Genomic DNA, 19,892 nt, shown 5'->3' on the forward strand with positions numbered 1-19,892 from the left:
TGTTAACTATAATAGTTAAGATTACTAGTTCAGTACTGATATGAATGCAATATGGTTATTATAATTTAGGGAGTGACTGCAGAACCAACCACGGATGCCTACGGTATATAAAAACAGAAATATAAAAAACCCAACAGCATATTTAAGAAGCTGAAAAATGAAATTAAATTCCCTGTAGAGGCTCTGTTCATGGGTTGATTACGTGTGTGCAGCTGCATAAGTATTTGTTTTTGGTGGTTGTTATTTTGTTTCATGCACACATACATTTTATATTCACACATCTTCATGGGTCATATATAAAGAATAAGAAAGTTCTGGACTTGCCAAAAGTCCTAGATTCTTATCCTAAGTTTGTCTTTTGTACGTTTTGATGAGCAAGAAAACAAAGGATATATGTGTAAGATCTGAGGCAGAACTGCTTGGGTAGATTCTTGGGTTTGCTATTTGCTAGCTTTTGCAATTGGAGGTTTAGTAACATTTTCGGTGCCGCAGTTTTCGGATTGAACCCAGAGGGGCTTAACCACTTAGCCACACCTCCATTCCATTTTAATATTTTATTTAGAGACAGGGTCTCACTGAGTTGCTTTAGAACATCGCTAAGTTGCTGAGGCTGGCTTTGAACTCGCGATCCTCCTACCTCAGCCTCCAGAGCCTCTGGGATTACAGGAGTGCGGCACCACACCTCACGCAGTGCCTCAGTTTTCTTAAATATCCATTAGGTTGTTGTGGTGATGAAGCAAATATTACATCTAAAGCTCTTAGACTAGCGCTTGCAATGATGAGGGCTGAATGTTACATCCCTCATTTCCAAGACCTCTTCTGCTGGAAAGCCTCCTCGATCTGTTACATTTCCTTACCCTCTTCTTACAGTGACCGCCCTTTTGTCTCAAAATCCACGGGGGCTCTTTTGCTCCCTCTGCCGGCGGACAGCGGCAGGACCAAACGTTCTGGTTGCTATGGGTACCGAGGTACGCGGTAACCAAGGAGACCAAGGCGGAAACTCTGGACAGCTTTGGCTCGCTGAGGAGGAAGCGGCTGGGGTCTCCCAGGGAGTTGGCAGGCTGCGGATGGAGGTGGGAGACTGGAGTCTTGGGGTCGATGTGGCGGGGTTGTGAGCGGATCTGGGTGGTGCTGGGAGTCGGGCGGCAAGACTGAAAAGGAGATTCTTTGAGGGGTGGAGCTGGGGGGCGTCGTCCTAGCAGGTGTTTGTTAAGCCCTGTCATGTGCCCACACAGTATCAAGCCTGGGAGCAGCAAGACAGAGTGCTGGCCCAGAAGTTCGACATCTTGTGCTTTAGTAAACAAAAGACTTAGCCCATAATGCTAACGTATGAAGGGGAACCCTAGATGGAGGAATCAGGGCCTTTATCAATTGTACTATCTACTACTTTTTTTTTTTTTTTTTTTTAAGTGCTAGCCCTCCTTTGAAGTAATTTGTGCACTGTGAAAATTTTGGTTTCGGAAGAAAACATCACTTTATCTTTTGTAGCTTTTTTTCTGCCTTCCTGGCTACATGCACTTACTTCACCCTTGAAGTCCACTCCTCTCAAGTAAAGGTTATGGTAGGGTGTAAATGACCCTGAGAAACTGGACACTCTGGAAGTCCCCCCCCCCCATAAGCATTAAAAGCACTGAGGTATATAGGTTGTGTGTATGTGTATGGCATATTCTCAATATGCACATACATGTATGTAAGTGTGTGTATATATGTATGGCTTGCCTTCAACATATATAGAAATATGTAGAATATATGTGTGTGTATACATGTGGCTTGCCTATTAAATTTAGTAAATCTCATTTTAAAAATTCTTAAAGCTGAAAAAACTGTACAAGATATATGCCAAGGGTAATCTAACAACACCCTCCACCTCTTTGAATACTTAATCTTATAGGATACTTAGAGGCTTGTACTGACCTCCCATTACATTGCCAGCTGTATTGCAAATAAATTATCTGAAAGTAACTGCTTTGTTTACTTGCTTCAGGACACTTAATACTTCATGCAATTAATTTACTTGCTTTTTCATTTTTTCCCATTTCTCTCACCAGAGTATAAATTCAGTGAGAACTGGTTCACCATGTTCATTGGTACTTAACTTGATACAAGGCACAGTTTTAAATTTATATTTATCAATTGCTCATTGAGGTCTGGTAGGAGACATGGGGAAAATAAACCCATTATTTTGGGAAGAAAGGTATGTTTGTTTAAATTTTTCTCATTAGGTAGACTGTAATTTTTCAAAAAGAAAAATACATAAAACTTAGCACATTGTCAACATTGCACTGTGTGGAGACACTGTACTAATTGCTGGGGATTCAAAGATCAATGAAGGACTGCTCTCAAATATTTGGGCTACTTAGGGAAACAACATTTATATGAACAATGATGCAGAAAAATAAAACCAGGCAGCATATAATAGCAAAGTAACTTAATACACATGATGTCATTACAGAAAGGGAAGCTCTTTTTTGGAGGAAATCTTCCTTAGAAAGGTGACCTTTGAACTGTGTGTTGTATAGAATAAAATTTGGTGAGCAGAGAAGTGGAACATAAATCAGAAGACTTTGGAATATTGGGATGCCTATGAAATAGCTTAAGTGCTAAGCAGAGTAGCTGGCAATTATTTTTTCTATGTGTATAGGCAATGATTTAGAGACAAAAAAATTAGCCACTTCATATTACTTGGGAGCAATTTGATACCCAAAAGGTTTTAAATGGTGTTTAGAGATATTGCTATAAAATTTGGAAAATACTTAATATAAAATGGTTTCTTTTTCTAAATTTCCTATTTATGTATGACAGGTGGAAAGTGTAAAAGAGGGAAGGATGTTTGCCAACAAATCTCCTAAATGATATGGATTAATCATTTTGAGTGTGTAAAACCATATTTAGATTTTAAGCCTTTAGAGGAGCCAAGAGGATTGGGAAGAATATAGCAAATTTTGTTTTTTCCCCCGTCTTAGATGCTTTCATTTTCAGATGCCTAAAATTTCGTGAAGAGATACCCAGGGTAATAGTGGATTGTAAGAGAATGAGTAGTATAGATAACATATTAACCTAAACAGGTTTCTGAGAGGTGTGAATTTAAATACGTTACTTTCATTGTTGTGTATAATAATATGAAATTTTTAGTCGGTGTGGAATTAGTAAAATTGTACTTTTTAAAAACTATTTTGCCACTCACACGTTTTTAAGATAACTATTGACAAGTCTTGCTAGTCTAACTATGAAATGGAGAATATTGCGTGAATATGTGTGAGCAGAGATCATTCTTATACAAAGGTGTTCTTAAATCTGGTGGACTTTGGGCATCATTTAAGGTATTCTGACCTTAAACACCCAATCTTTGAATTATCACATCATTTTTAATTTGAAAGTATTTTAAAATAGCATCTCACCTCTTGAAATCTAAAGTCATCCTTTCTCAGTTGTTCTAGAAGAAACCATCATATAGAGGATAAATTGAGCTAGTCTGGCATGATTAGTGCCCTGAAATAGTGTTTCATTATCAGGTATCTTGGTTGGCTGAAAGATTGAAAGAAGTTTTAAGTCAATATTACCTTCCTTACTTCAGTGCCTGTGCTTGGAGAACATGGTGTATATTTATTTAGCATGTCACGGAAGCACAAGATGTTATGCTAGAGATCATGTATTATCAATATGTTCCTTTAAGGGTTTAGAAATATATACATGTATAGTTAGAAAGAAGTTACTATTGGATGGAGTAAGTGTTAGAGAGTAACATTCTCTTAATAGTTTAAATTAAGCTTTTTAAATTAAATTAATTTTCATTTAATATTTCTTGCTTATATCTCTGATTTCCAAATACTGTGGTAGTAAGTGGCCTAAACATGTTAATCCATCCAAAGGTGTTTGTTGATTAGATACTTTAAAAATATGCCCTGAAATACTTATGGTTTAAGTTTTGTGACCTAAAATGATCCGAGTTAGAAAAATCTACCAATATAAAGTAAGTTTTTGGTTGTAAAAAGTGGCTCTAAACTTTCTATTCTTCCAGTGGTGTGATGGTAAGTCCTCTGGGACCTGCAGCACCTCTTGCTGAATACTCTGAGCTTTGAGCTGTACAGATCACCAGAAATGCCTTTTTCTGTGGAGCAGGCCTTGATGCTTGGGTTGCTCCCCAAATGGGAACATGTGTAGAAGGATCATCAAACCATAATGGACAATTTTGGGTCATATTGGATCTATATATGTGGGCAGAAATGGAATTGGGGACAGAAAAATGATGCCATCTAATAAATTAGTTAACCAGAAAAATCTCCAAATCCTACTAACCTTTGCTATTCAATTGTTAGAAAAGGAGAGAGGGGTGGGGAGAGGGAGTGAGACATGGTGAGGTTTGCATAGCAGAATTCACCTATTTCCCTGGCTTCAATGGATGACCAAAGTTTTGTGGTTTGCTCTTCATGCTGCTGACATTGTTATAGCCTTGCTGTCCCAAGAAAGGGGATTGATTCTCTGTTGGTTTTTACCAAAGGAAACAGGCAGAACAGCATGGCTCACAATTATAACTGTCCTTCTTTTCTTCATACAAGAAAATTGGCTTATTCAAGTGACTTGATAAAACATTTAATTGAGAAGAAGCCTTACTAATTGCATTCAGTGGAGTGAAAATGCCCCCTGAAGAAGATCATTTATTGGTTAAATTACATTATCAGTGTGGGCTTACTCAGTCCAGCCGAAGCCCATAGAACAGCTGAGGAGATTGTGGCGACAGAGTCGAAAAGAGACCTCTGGAGACCAGTTTCGGAGAAATTGATCCACTTGATTACTGCATAGGCAAGCCTTTTATGCATAGTCTATTACTGGGCCAATTAGCTGAGGACTGTAATAATCCAATGAGCTAGCAACACCCTTAAAACTGGCAACCAATGGATGAAAAGGTCAGCAGCAAAAAGCAGAAGGAAGGGAACATGCTGTGTACCTGAGGGTGGCCAGGTTACCATGGTGATGGGGCTGGTCATAGTCAGTGTGCCAAACCACAAATATCCAGACCCGGTGAGCCCCTCACAAATGCTTTCTAGCTCATAGGCCCAACATATCAGCAGAGTTTTGAGTCTGAATCATCTCATTCTAATGAGATTTACAGACATTCTTTCATTCTCTGGGTAAACTCAATCATTGGATATCAGTTTGGCTTGATGCTTAGATATACACATATAACATATAAAATTGAATTGTGTGTTCAATGTGTAAATAAAGTTAGGGCAATTTAAGTTACTTTAATGTGACAGGTTAACTGTGAGGATTCTTTTGTTTCATCTTTTTTATGCTAATGATAATATGAGATTTGTGTGTGTGTTTGTGTATGTGTGTGTGAAATTGTAAACTTTAGACAAGAGTCCAGTGCTGGATTTCCTGATTGGGATCAGAAAGGTATAGAGATTCATGTTATTGAGCAGGATCATTCCTGTAGACTTTTTTTTTTTTTTTAAATAATACCTTTTGGGCTGGGGATGTGGCTCAAGCGGTAGGGCACTCACCTGGCATGCGTGCGGCTTGGGTTTGATCCTCAGCACCACATACAAAAACAAAGATGTTGTGTTTGCCGAAAAAAACTAAAAAAAATAAATATTAAAAAATTCTTTCTGTCTCTCTCTCTCACACACACTCTCTCTTTAAAAAAAATAAATGATACCTTTTGTAGCCTTTGTTCAGTGAAAATATACAAAGATATTTCCTACAAACATGATTCCTAAAGGTGAGAGAGTAGAAGAAAGTTCCATTTGAAAATATTGTCACCCTGCTACCAAAAGCCATATAAATCATAATTTTCCTGTAGTATCTTTGGTTCTTTTTGCCATTTATTTTAGCTTTGAGAGACAAGACATGGTGGCTGAAAAGTTGAGTCTGATTCAGGCGAGTTTCCTAGATGTACCACAATGTTAAAATTGTGTGTGTGGCTTTCCCCTTGATTGTGAGTTCCTTTAGGGAAGACACCATGTTTTATTTGCCAATTTAGCTTCACTACCTTAAGGGAGTCATGAAGGAAGAGCTAAATAAATAATTGGTGATCAAATAATCAAATATGATTCATACTATAATACAAACACTATTGTTTAAAATATAAAATCATTTTGTGTAATTTAGTTGTGGAATTATCTTTATAGAATATTTTTTTTCAGAAATTTCTCCAAGGAGGCAAAAATCTACCTGTTTAGATTTGATTTTTGTAGTCCAAATAATTTGTAGCTGTATTTAAATGAAAAAAGTAGTTGCTTCTGCTACACAATCATTTTTATTTTTATTCTTACTTAATTTTCCTTGTCAGCATTATATTTAAATTGATATGTAATATTTGTACATATTTAGAGGGTACAATATGATCACTTGACACATGTATACAATGCAGGGTAATTAGCATTTCTGCCTCCTCAAATGCTTACCATTTCTATGTGTTGCAAACCTTCAGACTCTTCTAGTTATTTTGAAATTTAATTGTTTTAGACTATGGTTATCCTACTGTGCTAGAGAATACTAAATCTAATTCCTCCTATCTATCTGTTTTGCTATCTTTCTCCTTTCTTCTTCCTTTTCCCCTTCCTAGTCTCTAGTGGCCACTATTCTACTCATTTCTTCTACGAGATCAAAATTTTTTAGCTATTACCAATGGGTGAGAACATGTGGGATTTGCCTTTCTGTGCCTGGCTTGTTTCACTTACCATAGTATTGTTCAGTTCTATCCACATTCCCACAAATGCTACAATTTATTCTTCTATGACTAATATTCTATTGTACATTCCATATATACATAATTTTTAATTATACATTCATCAATCAATGGATAACCTGGTTGATTACTTGTCTTGGCTATTGTGAATTGCATTGCCAAAAATATGGGAGTGCAGATATCTTTTTAATGTGATAAATAATGTGATAATTTTATATCTTTTGATTATATATCCAGTAGTGGACTTTTTGGATCCTATGATAGTTCTATTATTAGGCTTTTGAGGAACCTTTGTACTGTTATCCTACCAACCATATAGAGAAGTTCCTCTTTCTCTGCATCTTTGCCAGCATTAGGTATATTTTGGATTGTTGATTACAGCCATTCTAAATGGGGTGAGAGGATATCACATTGTGGCTTTGATTTGTATTTCCCTGATGATTAGTTATATTTAATATTATTTATGTTAACATGTATAATTCTATATTTCTATGGAATATTATGTAATATTTGATACATTTATATATTATATAATGCTCTAATCAGGGAAAACATATCTATCTACTCAACATTTACAATTTCTTTTTTCTATGGGGGTGGTACTGGGGATTGAACTGAGAGGTACTCAACCACAGAGCCATATCCCCAGCCCTATTTTGTATTTTACCTAGAGTCAGGGTCTCACTGAGTTGCTTAGAGCCTTGCTTTTGCTGAGGCTGGCTTTGAATTCTTGATCCTCCTCCTCAGCCTCCTGAGCCACTGGAATACAGGTGTGTGCCATGGCTCCTGGCCACTTACAATTTCTTTGTGTTGTAAACATTCAAAGTTCTCTAGATTTTTTCAAAATATACTATTATCTAGAATCATTGGATATTTCAATAGAGCAATGGAACTTATTTCTCCTGATTAACCTTTCTTCATTCCTCTGTCTGCCTTCCCAGCCACTGATAACCACTTGACTCCAAAATGAGTATTTTTTCATATACATGTTGGCAATTTGTATGGCTTCCTGTGAAAAATGCATGTTAAAATCATTTGCCCATTTTTAAAATCAGATTGTTTATTTTTTTGTGGTTGAGTTGTTAATTTCCTTATATATTATGAATATTAGTCCCTTCTTGGAGGCAAATTTCACAAGTATTTTATCAAGTTTTTTGGTTTCAATGAAGACAACAGAATGGATTTCATGTTTGCTCTGTGTATAATAGATTCTGCAGAGAGTTTTAGGAGGCATTCCAAAAGTGTTTTGATCAGTTGTTGTACCATTGAAATTGTGAGGTATGCTTCCAAAAGAAAAGAAAAAAAATTGAAAAACTAATCATTTTATTGTATAGACTTCCATTGGTTGTTCAAATTTTGGTTTTGTCTTTCATAATTCTTGCAGCAGTATCTAGACATATCTTCTGGTTTTTCCTCTAAAAATAGTCACTGATTCTTATTAATTTCAACATAAATTCCAAAAGATTGTACTTGACATTTTTAAAGTCACCAATTACTCAGCCTCAGCCTCTTCGTAAGCCTATATTTACTTTTACCCTCCATGTACCTTGTACATCAACTAAATTAAACTAGTCATTAGTCTCCTCTTAGTAGCTGGAGACTAATGACTAGTTTAATTTAGTTGATTAAATTTAGTTGATTTAATTTAGTTGATTCTTTCCCCTCAATATGGAATATTTATCTAATCCATATTATCACCTATAAGAACCTTTTCTTTCAAGTTTTGTAGAGATGCTAACCAGCTTGAATTCTCTTCCTCTTACTTATTATATCATTACATCTATAAATTTTAAGGCCTTTATAATTTCTATCCTGTTTTATGGCTTTTTTACACAAGTATCATACGTCCTATTTGACTCTAAGCCGTTTAAGCCCAGAAAACAAATCTCCTTGGTTCTTGACTTCTCCATGCCTTTTAGAATGGAGCCTTACATTATAACAGCCTTAATAAACATTTTTTTAGGGTTCTGAACACATAGGAACTTATATTTAAACTGACAACATCACAGGATTTGGGCACTTAAGATTATGACCACTGTGATATTTCTTTAAAAGCTTTTGGAATGTAGAAATTTATTTATATAAAATGTAATAGTTGTGCATATGATACCGTAATTTGCAATACAGAGTAAATTACTATAGAAGCATGAATAATTGGGAACTCAGGGTATTCTGAATAATTTAATTTTCTGGTTAGCTCAGAGTTAAGCAGAAAATCCTTTATATTTCATTTCTTCTTGAAAAATTCTTTTTGAAATATGCTAATTTCAGATCTTAGCCAAAGAGCATCATTAAAATTTTCTTTGATAAATGAGGATACTAGAATGCCTTTGGGTAATTATTACATACCTTAATTTTTCATTTTACATTGCTATATAAGTAAAAAAACAGTTTTTTTTTTTTTTGCTTTGGATTGTATCTTAAAAGTTCTTTTCATTTTACATCATACAGAAGCTCTTTGCGTATTATTTTTGAATGGGAACAAATATCTCCTATACATTCATGTGTTGTGTAACAGTGGGGATATGTCTTCGGTAATAGCACATTAGGTGATTTTGTCATGTGGAAACATAATAGAGTGTACTTAGAGTAAGATGACTATGATGCAAATAGGTAATATAAAATTAAGGGACTATCTTATATATGTGGTCTATCATTGACTGAAATGTTATGAGGCACATGACAGTAGATACTTTCACCCTTTATTCATAGAAGGATCCAGGATATGTGCTTTAGCTTAATTTTTAGTTGAATATTTCCCATCTTTTGTTATATATAAATATTGATGAAATATCAGTTTCATTAGATGTGCAATATACTTATATAATGTGTAATATATTTAACCTATGATAATTTTTTCTGTTAACCCTTTTTAGCCTTTTTCCTCATAATTATTTCTGTTTTTAAAGTTTTCCTTAATTATATGTAGTTTTGAATTTGTAGTTTATACTGCTTTTCCTCTGGCATAATTCTTTTGTCTTTTTTTATTTTTCAGAAGTTTTCACAAGTAGAATAATTTAAAATAATAATCATGAACACCAAAGATTTTGTAGTTATTCCATGGGGAAAGCCTGGAAATTCTGTAAAGCTAAAATACAAGTAAGTACATATATATTTATTTCTTAGATAGAAATAGTTGTTAGTTTTTTTGTGTATTTTAATTTAAACTCAAATTTTGTTTTTATCTACAGAGAATAGGTTTTAACTATTATAAATCTATAATAGTTTTAAAAATGCAGACTGTGTATTCCACAAGAATCAAAGTGAAAGGTATAAATAAAGTTTGGGCTCATTAGCCATTGAAGCATTTAACAGAAAATTTAAAAAAATTGTAACCCTTATTTAAAAGTTAAAAACAATCATTATGAAATAGAAGGAGAAACTTCAAATAGGAGACTATTAATATTGGAGACTTTAAACAGAGAACAGAAAGCACTTGTCTTAGCTCTCTAAATGATTTTTGGTTGACTGCATCTTCCCAGAAAGAGTACTGTCTGTCCAAGATTGACATGCATATGCCTATAGCAAGAGCCACACAATTCTAGGTATCTTGGGAATTTCAGGACATTTTAGGGGTATAGGAAGGATCAACACATTAGTTCCCTTTGAGGTCCCTAGAGTTACTGGAAATCTTCAGGGACTTCCTCTCAAATATCACTTAGAGCCAATTAGCCTGACCTGGAGACAGAATGCCAATTTTTAATCTTGATTTCTGAGTCCTCTGATTCAGATTAATTGTTCTGTGGTTATTCCATGACTTTAGAGTTTTCATAATGTGCTCTTCATATTTAAGATACTGGTTGTAAAAGCATTGTGGAAAGTGATACACAAATATATGGCATTATCATTATTATATATTACCTTCTTTGTTGGTGGTAACGGGGGCCATCTAATTACTAGTTCTCCTTTTTTTAAAAAAAATATTTTAGTGATATGTTTCAATTCTATGTGTCCATATCTGTAAATATTCATAAAACTGATATTTATTAAGTACATGTTATACACACTGTACTGCATAGTTAATATAAAAAGAAGTCAGTCTTTGCCCTCAAATAGAGTGCAGAGGATACAAAGAAGTAAAATTACATTGACAATATAGTATGAAGCATAGTATGCTAAATAAACACTGAGAGAACATGGACCTAGATTCTGGGGCAAGGAGATATCAAACTTTTGTCTGAGAGATGTGGCTTGTTGGGTAGCTATTTGATGAAATTTGTAGAGGTACATATACTATATAGTTTTGGGACTTTTCAGACATATTAGATTGGCTGAGGTTTATAGACAATCCAAGTCGGAGTGAAGGGCAAGATCTAGATAATGACTAACTTGTAAGCCAAAATGAGGAGATTTTTCTCTCCACTACCCTACTCCATCAGATTAGCATAACCTTTCTACTATCTGGATTACTGAAATAGCCTCTTAACTGGCTATTTTGCTTCTGGCCTTGCTCCTTCTTTTTTTTTAAAATTTAATTTGAAATTCTTATATTTATTTTTTTAATGTAAATTTTTAAAATTTACATATGACAACAGAATGCATTACAATTATTGTTACATATATAGACACAATTTTTCATATCTCTGGTTGTATACATAGTATATTCACACCAATTTGGCACCTTCTAACTGATAGTCCATGATACAGTCAGAGTGATCTTTCTAAATAAATGCAAGTCTGATCAGCTCTATTAAGATCCCTTAATGATCCTCATTGTATCTATAATACAAATCCCAATTCCTCTTTGCTTACAAGGTACTTTATTATCTGAACACTTTTCATTTCAGCAGGTCCATTTCTTGCCACTTTTCTAAGCCTATACTTAATTCCTGGTCAGAAGGAACTTTTAGTTCCTTGACTTACATATTACCTATGTTTGTACTCTACCTTCTTCCTGGACCACTGCTCTCACTCCCTTCCTTTAACTGGCTCAGTTCTTTCTTCCTTTATGTCTCAGCTTACACCAGGAAGTGTTTCTGCTGTCCAGGGCTGGGCACATGATCTTTCTGTGTGCTTAGGCAACCCACTGTTCTTTCCTGATGAGAGCACCATCACACTATATCACAATAACTCATACTTGGCTGGATTCTCTTCCATTCAGGAAACTTCATCATGTCTTATCTCCTTTCACCTATCTCAGTGCTTGTGTTTAGTAGAAGCTGAATATCTCCTTCTGAAATAGATATAATGAAAACAAAGACTTTACCTCTATATTGGCCAGTTTCTCTTAACTCTCTGGACAGACTATTCCTCCCATCATTTTTCAGATATCTCCCTGGATTGTGTCAACTTGGGGAAATGCAGTTGACACACTTGTTCTTTGGTGATGGCTTACCACCTTTATAAATGAGTTCCTTTCTCTGATTTCCATTATTTTTTGCTTTGGTTCCATGCTATAATGTGCATGTTTGCCCTCACCACTTGAATTGAGAACACAAATGTAATTATGAAGGGATTTAAATTCATGATAGATAATAAAAGCTAGAGAATTAGGTTGGCTTCTTATCTGTAAAAGAGAGTCAATGACTACTGCTGATAGGGATCTAAAATTGGGAAGTGAGGAAAATGACTTATATTGAAAGCTTGATGAGCTTCAAGTAGTATTATTAAAATTTCTTGCATGACAATATCCTGTTCAAAACCTTAATAGAGGCTTCTTCTTAAGAAGTCCCAAATCTACTCTGCTGTTATTCTCCTAAACATGATGTAAAGGTAGAAATTTATCTAAGTTTCCAATCTGTCAGTTCAGCACAAGTGTATATTTTCCCTAGGTGGAATAAATAACAGTTTTAACCTACTTGAATTCAACTAGAAGAAAGTGAGCATGGAAATTAGAAAATACTTTTCTGTTCATGTGCAATAGATATTTGAATATATAAAGCCATGATTCATACATAAAGTGAATCATGATTTTAAATTTCTAGCAATGTAATAGAAAAAGCAAAGTGTTAAAGAGATACCTTGTTTAAGGAGAATATTAATGAATGTCAAATGCTAACTTTATAAAGATCATGTTTCAAGAAGTCTAAAGGAATTAGTTGAATTATTTCATCCTTTTTAACTATTAAACCTCTTAACTTAAGAGCAAAAGATCATATGAAATTATTTTGTCTGGAGTTTTACTTATTTACTTCAATTGAATATTCTATATATAAATCTCATATTTTCAGAAATGTTCAAGAACTTCGAATGGAGAAAGTACAGTTAGAATTGGAGAACCAAGAAATGGAAAAGAAATTACAAGAATTCCAATCAACAAGGAAAAAAGAAGAGACAAAGTGGGTGAAAATTTTAGAGAATTTTAGAGGATTAAACTCAGTTATGTAAAGAACTATTTTACAGTGTTATGCTCCAATAAAAATGTTTAGTGGATGGATATTTTCTGATTTTTCCTCATAAGGAATATTAAATTCCCTCTACTTTTTGTTTCTGTGCAATTTATATGAGGAACATCGCTTTTTGAATTACCATGATTTTGTTTCTTCTGAACTTCATTTGGTCTTATCCTTTCATATTTCCCTTTGGATATCACACTCCTCAGTAACTTTTGGTCTGAAATGGTTAGGGCAGCAATGGAAACTTTGACCTTTGCTCTCAGAAGATTGGTATTAACAATTCATGAAGATCAGTTTATTTTTAAGGCCATGTTTATTTATGAAAAAAATGGGGGGCAGGAGTTTGCATGAGCATCTGTTAGAATCATTTAAACCCACAGGTATGTCTTAAATGTCTTCAGCCATTCTAGTAAGCTGATAGTTTATTAATAAGAACTCTCTAATATAGTGTTTATAGGTATGTATTACTTTAACTGAGACTATTATTTCATTGTAAAAATAATAAATAAAGATGATAAGGGTCAGAGCTGATAGCTGTGTGATGGAAACAATTTTCTTAGCTTGAGGCTGAATCCCAGTGCATTTTTCTCATACCAATTTAATGATTAAAAAATTTTCCCCCAAATTATTTTCTTTGTACTTACACAAGTGGATTGACTTTCCAGTATTATGTGATCATAAGTGCTGCCGTGGATATATTTCAATATATATTTTTCTTACATGCAAGGGCATCTATGGGATAAATTCCTATCCCTATCATTTGAGCTCAGTGTAGACAGGTGCTGAGAGATTGTTTTCAAAATAGTCTTCAACAATTTATAACCATCTTCTAAAGAATATGAGGGTTTATATTTCCTGTGTCTTTGCTGTTATGAAATATTATCAAACATTTTATACAATAAATTTACTTTTGCTTGGTCATCAAAATGATGACCATTGAATGCCTACAATGTACCTTCTGAAAGTATTGTTTTTAGAGTCCACCTCTGAGCTGCACTCATGACACACATACATGCTGTAAAAACCAAAGCATTGGTCAAATCCAGGCATCACATACTGTCTGTCATCCAGATGACAGTGTTTATTATGTGTTTCACTATTTCCTCTTTATGATCATTTTTAACCTCCATCAATTTCTACTTAATTTGGACTTCTTAATGGATCATGGTATTCATCTGGGAATTGAAATCCCTGGAGTCAGTCTCCAAGAATGAGTTTTTCTTAGCTGTGGAACCTTTTTTGGATGATATTTTAAAAAGGTTCTAAAGCTTGACTCAGGTTTTGGAATGCGTACACTCTTTTCTTTTTTAAAGAGAGAGAGAGAGAGAGAGAGAGAGAGAGAGAGAGAGAGAGAGAGAGAGAGAATGAGAATGAATCTTTTTTTTTTTTTTTTTTTTGTAGATGGACACAACATAATGCCTTTATTTTTTATGTGGTTCTGAGAATCGAACCCGGGTCCTGCCCATGCTAAGCGAGTGCTGAGCCACAACCCCAGCCTGCTTACACTCTTTTCTAAGGTTATACAGATAATAAATATCATGGCTAGAGTGAGAACATATCACCCTCTGGTCAGGAAGATTCAAACTACTGTTCTTCTGTTTCTCTTTATTATTTGTTACCTGTGTGAAGTTAGGCAAAGTGTTATATCATTATATTTTAAATAATAATTAGACTCCCTGTCCTGGTAATTTTGATAAATTTTCATGAGGCACAACTAATAATACTTGGAAAAATTGTAAAACTAAAATTTGTCTTAGCAATCTCTGTCACCTTACAATGTGGGAGCTCATTTTAAGTCTTAATGAGAAACTCACAATTTATTAGATCTGCTGAGTATATGTGAGTCTTGTTTTGCTTCCTTTTCATATTTACATTTGTGGATGCTTAGTTTTTAAAACTGCATGACAATCTGTAAAGCTTCCTATAAACCAGTAAAATTATCTTTTGTCATTGTAAATGTCAAAAAATGAAATTCTTCAGCTCTGTTTGGACATTTCACATCTCCACAAAAGTCACAGTATAATAGAGCTATATTTTAAAATTAGTGAGGATATTGGGCCATTATTGATATTTCATTTTCATTTTGTAGTGGTTTGTTACATGTTAACAGATGAATTTCTATTTCCTGAAACAGTAAATATATATTTGTTTTCATTAAAAGGAGAAATGTTTTTAGTAATTACATTTTGTCTTGTTTATATATATTGAAGGTCAAGTGGATATCATTGGAAATCTGGAAAAGTGAGCAAATTGGGTTATCAATCACCTGTGATGTCACAAAATAAGGGAAATGCCATTAAGGTAAGACGATACTATTGGTTTCTCAGGCAATTTGCTAGGCAAGAAGAAATAACTTATTATTTTAGTTTAAGAATATGAGGGTTTATATTCTATTTTATTCTAAGAGTTTGCATTCTATTCTTTACTCAGGCATCCAGTATTCTTGTTTTATCAATTTTTCTAATATTAGATTTTGATTCATGGAAAGTATGCAACTTTCAGCATTTAGATATATTTTGTTTTTAATGTAGACATTGATTTTGAAAAATTTACCTTAAAGTGTATATTTCCATTCCAAATTTCTCTAAATTCCAAACAAATTTTTTTTCATTCTGTTCAGGTTCAGCTTAAAGTATGTGGAATATAGTCATGTAGTTCTATATCAAGGTGAAAGTTAATGTTATTTGATATAACGAATGATAAACTTTATTCTTGCCATTAGATCATTTCATATTAGTTTACTGATTTATACTTCAATAATAATTATTCTTATATAATTAATGCCATGCATGAAGATACCCAAGAAAAAATGTGTTTCAGTGTCATAGCTACAGATTTGCTTTATCTTTACTGTGTGTTGTAAAATATATCATTGCACTATGTTGCAGATTAAAACCAGGCAAGTGTGCTTATATAAAAAAAATAGCTTTGTTTGTGGATTCTTTAGTACAAGGCTCATGACTTTGTAAGTTTTAACTTGTACAACTTTTTATTTTTTATGTACCAATCATTAAACTTTCATTGGGTCACTTGGCATCTACAAACATCTTACTCAGTACCTCTAAACTTTTTGACTTCAAAAAAGCGTTTGATTCTATAATGTCACTATCTTAGTGAGATATGCTTCTTTATTTTTTGGGGGGACAGTCAAAGGTGTATAATATACTTGTAATGTTTCATTATCTTTCTGACGTGTTTTTATTTCAGATGATATTGTAAATATAATATTTAAAAATGCTGACTATGATAACTGAATGTGATTATTGACTTAGTTATTTATTAGCATTTATGAAATGCTTTTTGGTCTTATAGTTCATCTTTGTTCTCAAGGATGTCCTTATGTAATATAAAAGATGAAGTGTGTTAAAAATATTTATAGTAAAAATCAATATGTAACTTTTGTATAATCATTTAGTATATGGACACTGTATGCATGAAAAATAATAGCTTAGTGCTAGAAATATTTGAAGGTTTACTATATTTGTAAGGAAAATTATGAATAATTTATAATTTCTGTTCTCAAAAACATTATAATTAAGGAGAGTGAGAGCATAGAGGGCTGGGGTTTTGCGGAAGGAGAGCTTAGAACAAGACTGGGCAGGAGATAGGAAGCCTTGAGAATTGTTGAGAATTGTTGGTGTTTTACTTGGCGAATGGAATTTCCTATTTTCTGACAGTTTTTGAATAGGAGGATAACAAGATTAAGGCAATGATTTATGATGGTTGATCATGTTCAAGTATCCAGTGTGTTTGGAGTTAATAGTGCATACAGCAACTAGTCTCTTAAGTGTTTTAGCATGTAGCACATGAGATAAGAATATATCTTACACATGTACTTCTATTGATTCACATACATAAACACTTACCAACATCATATTAATTATAAAACAAAATATGGAAATTAGTCAAGGGTAAGATAAATATAAATAGATGTGTCTTTTATACTTCCTATTTTTTCTGAGATCTCTTGGTCATGCAAGATCACTTGGCTCTGCTACTAATCATCCTCAAACTATTCCATGAAATAGAAAAGGAGGGAACCCTTTCAAACTTATTCTATGAGGCTAATATTACCCTGATAACAAACCAGACAAAGACACATCAAGAAAACTTCATATTAATATCCCTGGTGAATGTAGATGCAAAAAATTCTCAATAAAATACTGACGAATTGCATACAAAACACATTAAAAAGATACTGCACCATAATCAAGTGGAGTTCATCCCAGGGATGCAAGGTGGATTCAACATATGGAAATTGATAAATGTAATTCATCACATACATAGACTTGAAGGCAATAATCACATGATTATCTCAATAGAAGCAGAAAATTACTTTACAAAATACAGCACCCATTCATGTTCAAAACACTAGAAAAACTAGGGATAGTGGGAAAATACCTCAATATTGTAAAAGCTATATACGTTAAACTCAAGGCCAACATTCTAAATGGAGAAAACTGAAAGAATTTCCTTTAAAAACTGGAACAAGTAACAAACCTTCTGTTACTGTTTCTATTCAACATAGTCCTTGAAATTCTATCCAGAGCAATTAGACAGAAGATATTAAAGGGATACAAGCAGGAAAAGAGGAGCTCAAACTGTCTCTGTTTGCCAAGGATATGCTCTTATATATATATAGAAGACTCAAAAAAAAAAAAAAAAAAAAACAAACCCAAAATACTCCACCAAAAAACTTCTAGAACTTATAAATGAATTCAGCAAAGTATCAGGATATGAAAATTACACCTGTAAATCAATTGTGTTCAGAAAGTGGGAATATTATTTTACTCACAATACACTAAAACAAACAACAAACAAAAAACACTTGGGAAGCAATCTAACAAAAGAGGCGTTAATTTTCTACAATGAAAACTACAGAACACTAAAGAAAGTAACTGAATAAGACTTTAAAAGATGAGAAAGTCTCCCATGTTTTTAATAGATAGAATTAATATTGTCAAAATGGCCGTATTACCAAAAGTGCTATTCAGATTTAATGCAATTCCTACTAAAATTCCTATTACATATTCCTATTACAGAGCAGTAGAAAAAGCAGTCATGAAATTCATTTGGAAAAATAAGAGGCCCAGAATAGCCAAAGAAATCCTTAATGAGAAAAAAATGAATCAGGGGCATCACCTACCAGACCTTTAATTTTACTACAGAGCTATAGTAACAAAAACAGGATGGTATTGGCACCAAAATAGACATGAAGACCAATGGAATAACATAGAAGACACAGAGACAAACCCACATAAATACTGTTATCTTATATAGACAAAGGCATCACAAACATACGTTGGAGAAAAAAAAGATAGGCTCTTCGACAAATGTTGATGGGAAAACTGGAAATCCACATGTAGTAGAATGAAATTTAACCCCTCTCACCCTGCAAAAAACTCAACTCAAAGTAGATTAAGGACCTAAGTATTAGACCAGAATCCCTGTTAGAGGAAAATGTAGGCCTAACACTGAAGCCGACTTCCTTAGTAAGACTCCTAACGTGTAAGAGTATAATGAAAAATCAATAAATGTGATGGTGTCAAACTAAAAAGATTCTTCACAGCAAAGGAAACAATCAAACACATAAAGAGAGAGCCTACAGAATGGGGGAAAATCTCTGTCATTCACACCTTCAATAAGGTATTAATTTCCAGGACAGAAAGAACTCAAAAAGCTTAACACTAAAAAAACCAAGTAAGCCAATCAATAAATGGGCAAAGGAACCAGACACTTCTAAAAAGAAGAAATATGAATGGTCAACAGATATATGAAAAAAAATCTCTAGTAATTAGAGAAATTCAAATTAAAATCACACTGAAATTTTACCTTGCTCTAATCAGAATTGTAATTAATCAAGAATATAAGTAACAATAAATGTTGGTGAGTATGTGGGGAAAATATACACTTATACATTGCTGGTAGAGCTACAAATTGGTGCATTTACTCTGTAAAACAATATGCAGATTCCTCAAAAACTAGGAACAAAACCACCATTTGACCCAGTTATACCATTCATTGGCATATGTCTAAACGAGTTAAAGTCAGCAAATTACAGTGATGCAGCCACATCAATGTTTGTGGCAGTGCAGTTTGCAATAGTTAAGCTATGGAGCCAACCTAGAAGCCAACAGATGAATGGGTAAAAAAAAATTGTGCTATATCTACACAATGGAATATTACTCAGCCATAAAGAAGAATGACTTTATGATATTTGCAGGTCAATGGATGGATCTGGAAACTATCATGCTAAGGTAAATAAGCCAATTCCAAAAAATTAAAGGTTGAATGTTTTCTCTGACATGTGGATGCTAAACCCCCAACAAGAGGGAGGAGAAGAACAGAAGTTCATTGGATTAGACCAAGAAGAATAAAGGGAAGGGAGGCAGGAATGGGAAAGACAGTGGAATAAATTTGATACAACTTTACTGTGTATATATATATGAATATACCACAATGAATCTCAACATCATGTACATATACAAAAATGTGATCCTAATTAGAATAAGATATATTCCATGCTTCTATAAATATATTCAAATAGATTCTACTGTTATATATAATTAAAAAGAACAAATAAAAATTAACAAAATTAAAAAAAATTAAATGTGAGGTATCCCCCAAAAGCTCATGTATAAAACAATGCAAGAAGGTTTAGAGATGAAATTATTTGGTTATGAGATTATTAACATAATCAGTGAATTCATCCCCTGACAGGGATTAATTGAGTGGTAACTATATGCAGGTAGTTTGTGGCTGGAAAAACTGGGTCCCTGGGAGTGGGGCTATGGGGTTTATGTTTTGTCCTGGGAAGGAGAGTGCTCCCTTCCCTGCCACCCCTTGTTCTTCCTAGTGTAATGACT

General features: G+C 33.7%; 1 protein-coding gene across 1 annotated transcript in view; it reads left to right on the plus strand.

The window, feature by feature from the left end:
• Zbbx (zinc finger B-box domain containing) overlaps positions 1-19,892 on the plus strand; it is a 189,314-nt gene that overhangs the window by 47,440 nt on the left and 121,982 nt on the right. Inside the window, exons 2-4 of the mRNA XM_027942150.2 lie at positions 9,687-9,790; positions 12,862-12,969; positions 15,237-15,327. Of these exons, the coding sequence (XP_027797951.2) occupies positions 9,723-9,790; positions 12,862-12,969; positions 15,237-15,327 (267 nt within the window). The 5' untranslated portion in view covers positions 9,687-9,722. The remainder of the gene's footprint in view (positions 1-9,686; positions 9,791-12,861; positions 12,970-15,236; positions 15,328-19,892) is intronic.

The sequence above is a fragment of the Marmota flaviventris genome, chromosome 8 (genome assembly GCF_047511675.1).
Source record: "Marmota flaviventris isolate mMarFla1 chromosome 8, mMarFla1.hap1, whole genome shotgun sequence".
Lineage (NCBI taxonomy): Eukaryota > Metazoa > Chordata > Mammalia > Rodentia > Sciuridae > Marmota > Marmota flaviventris.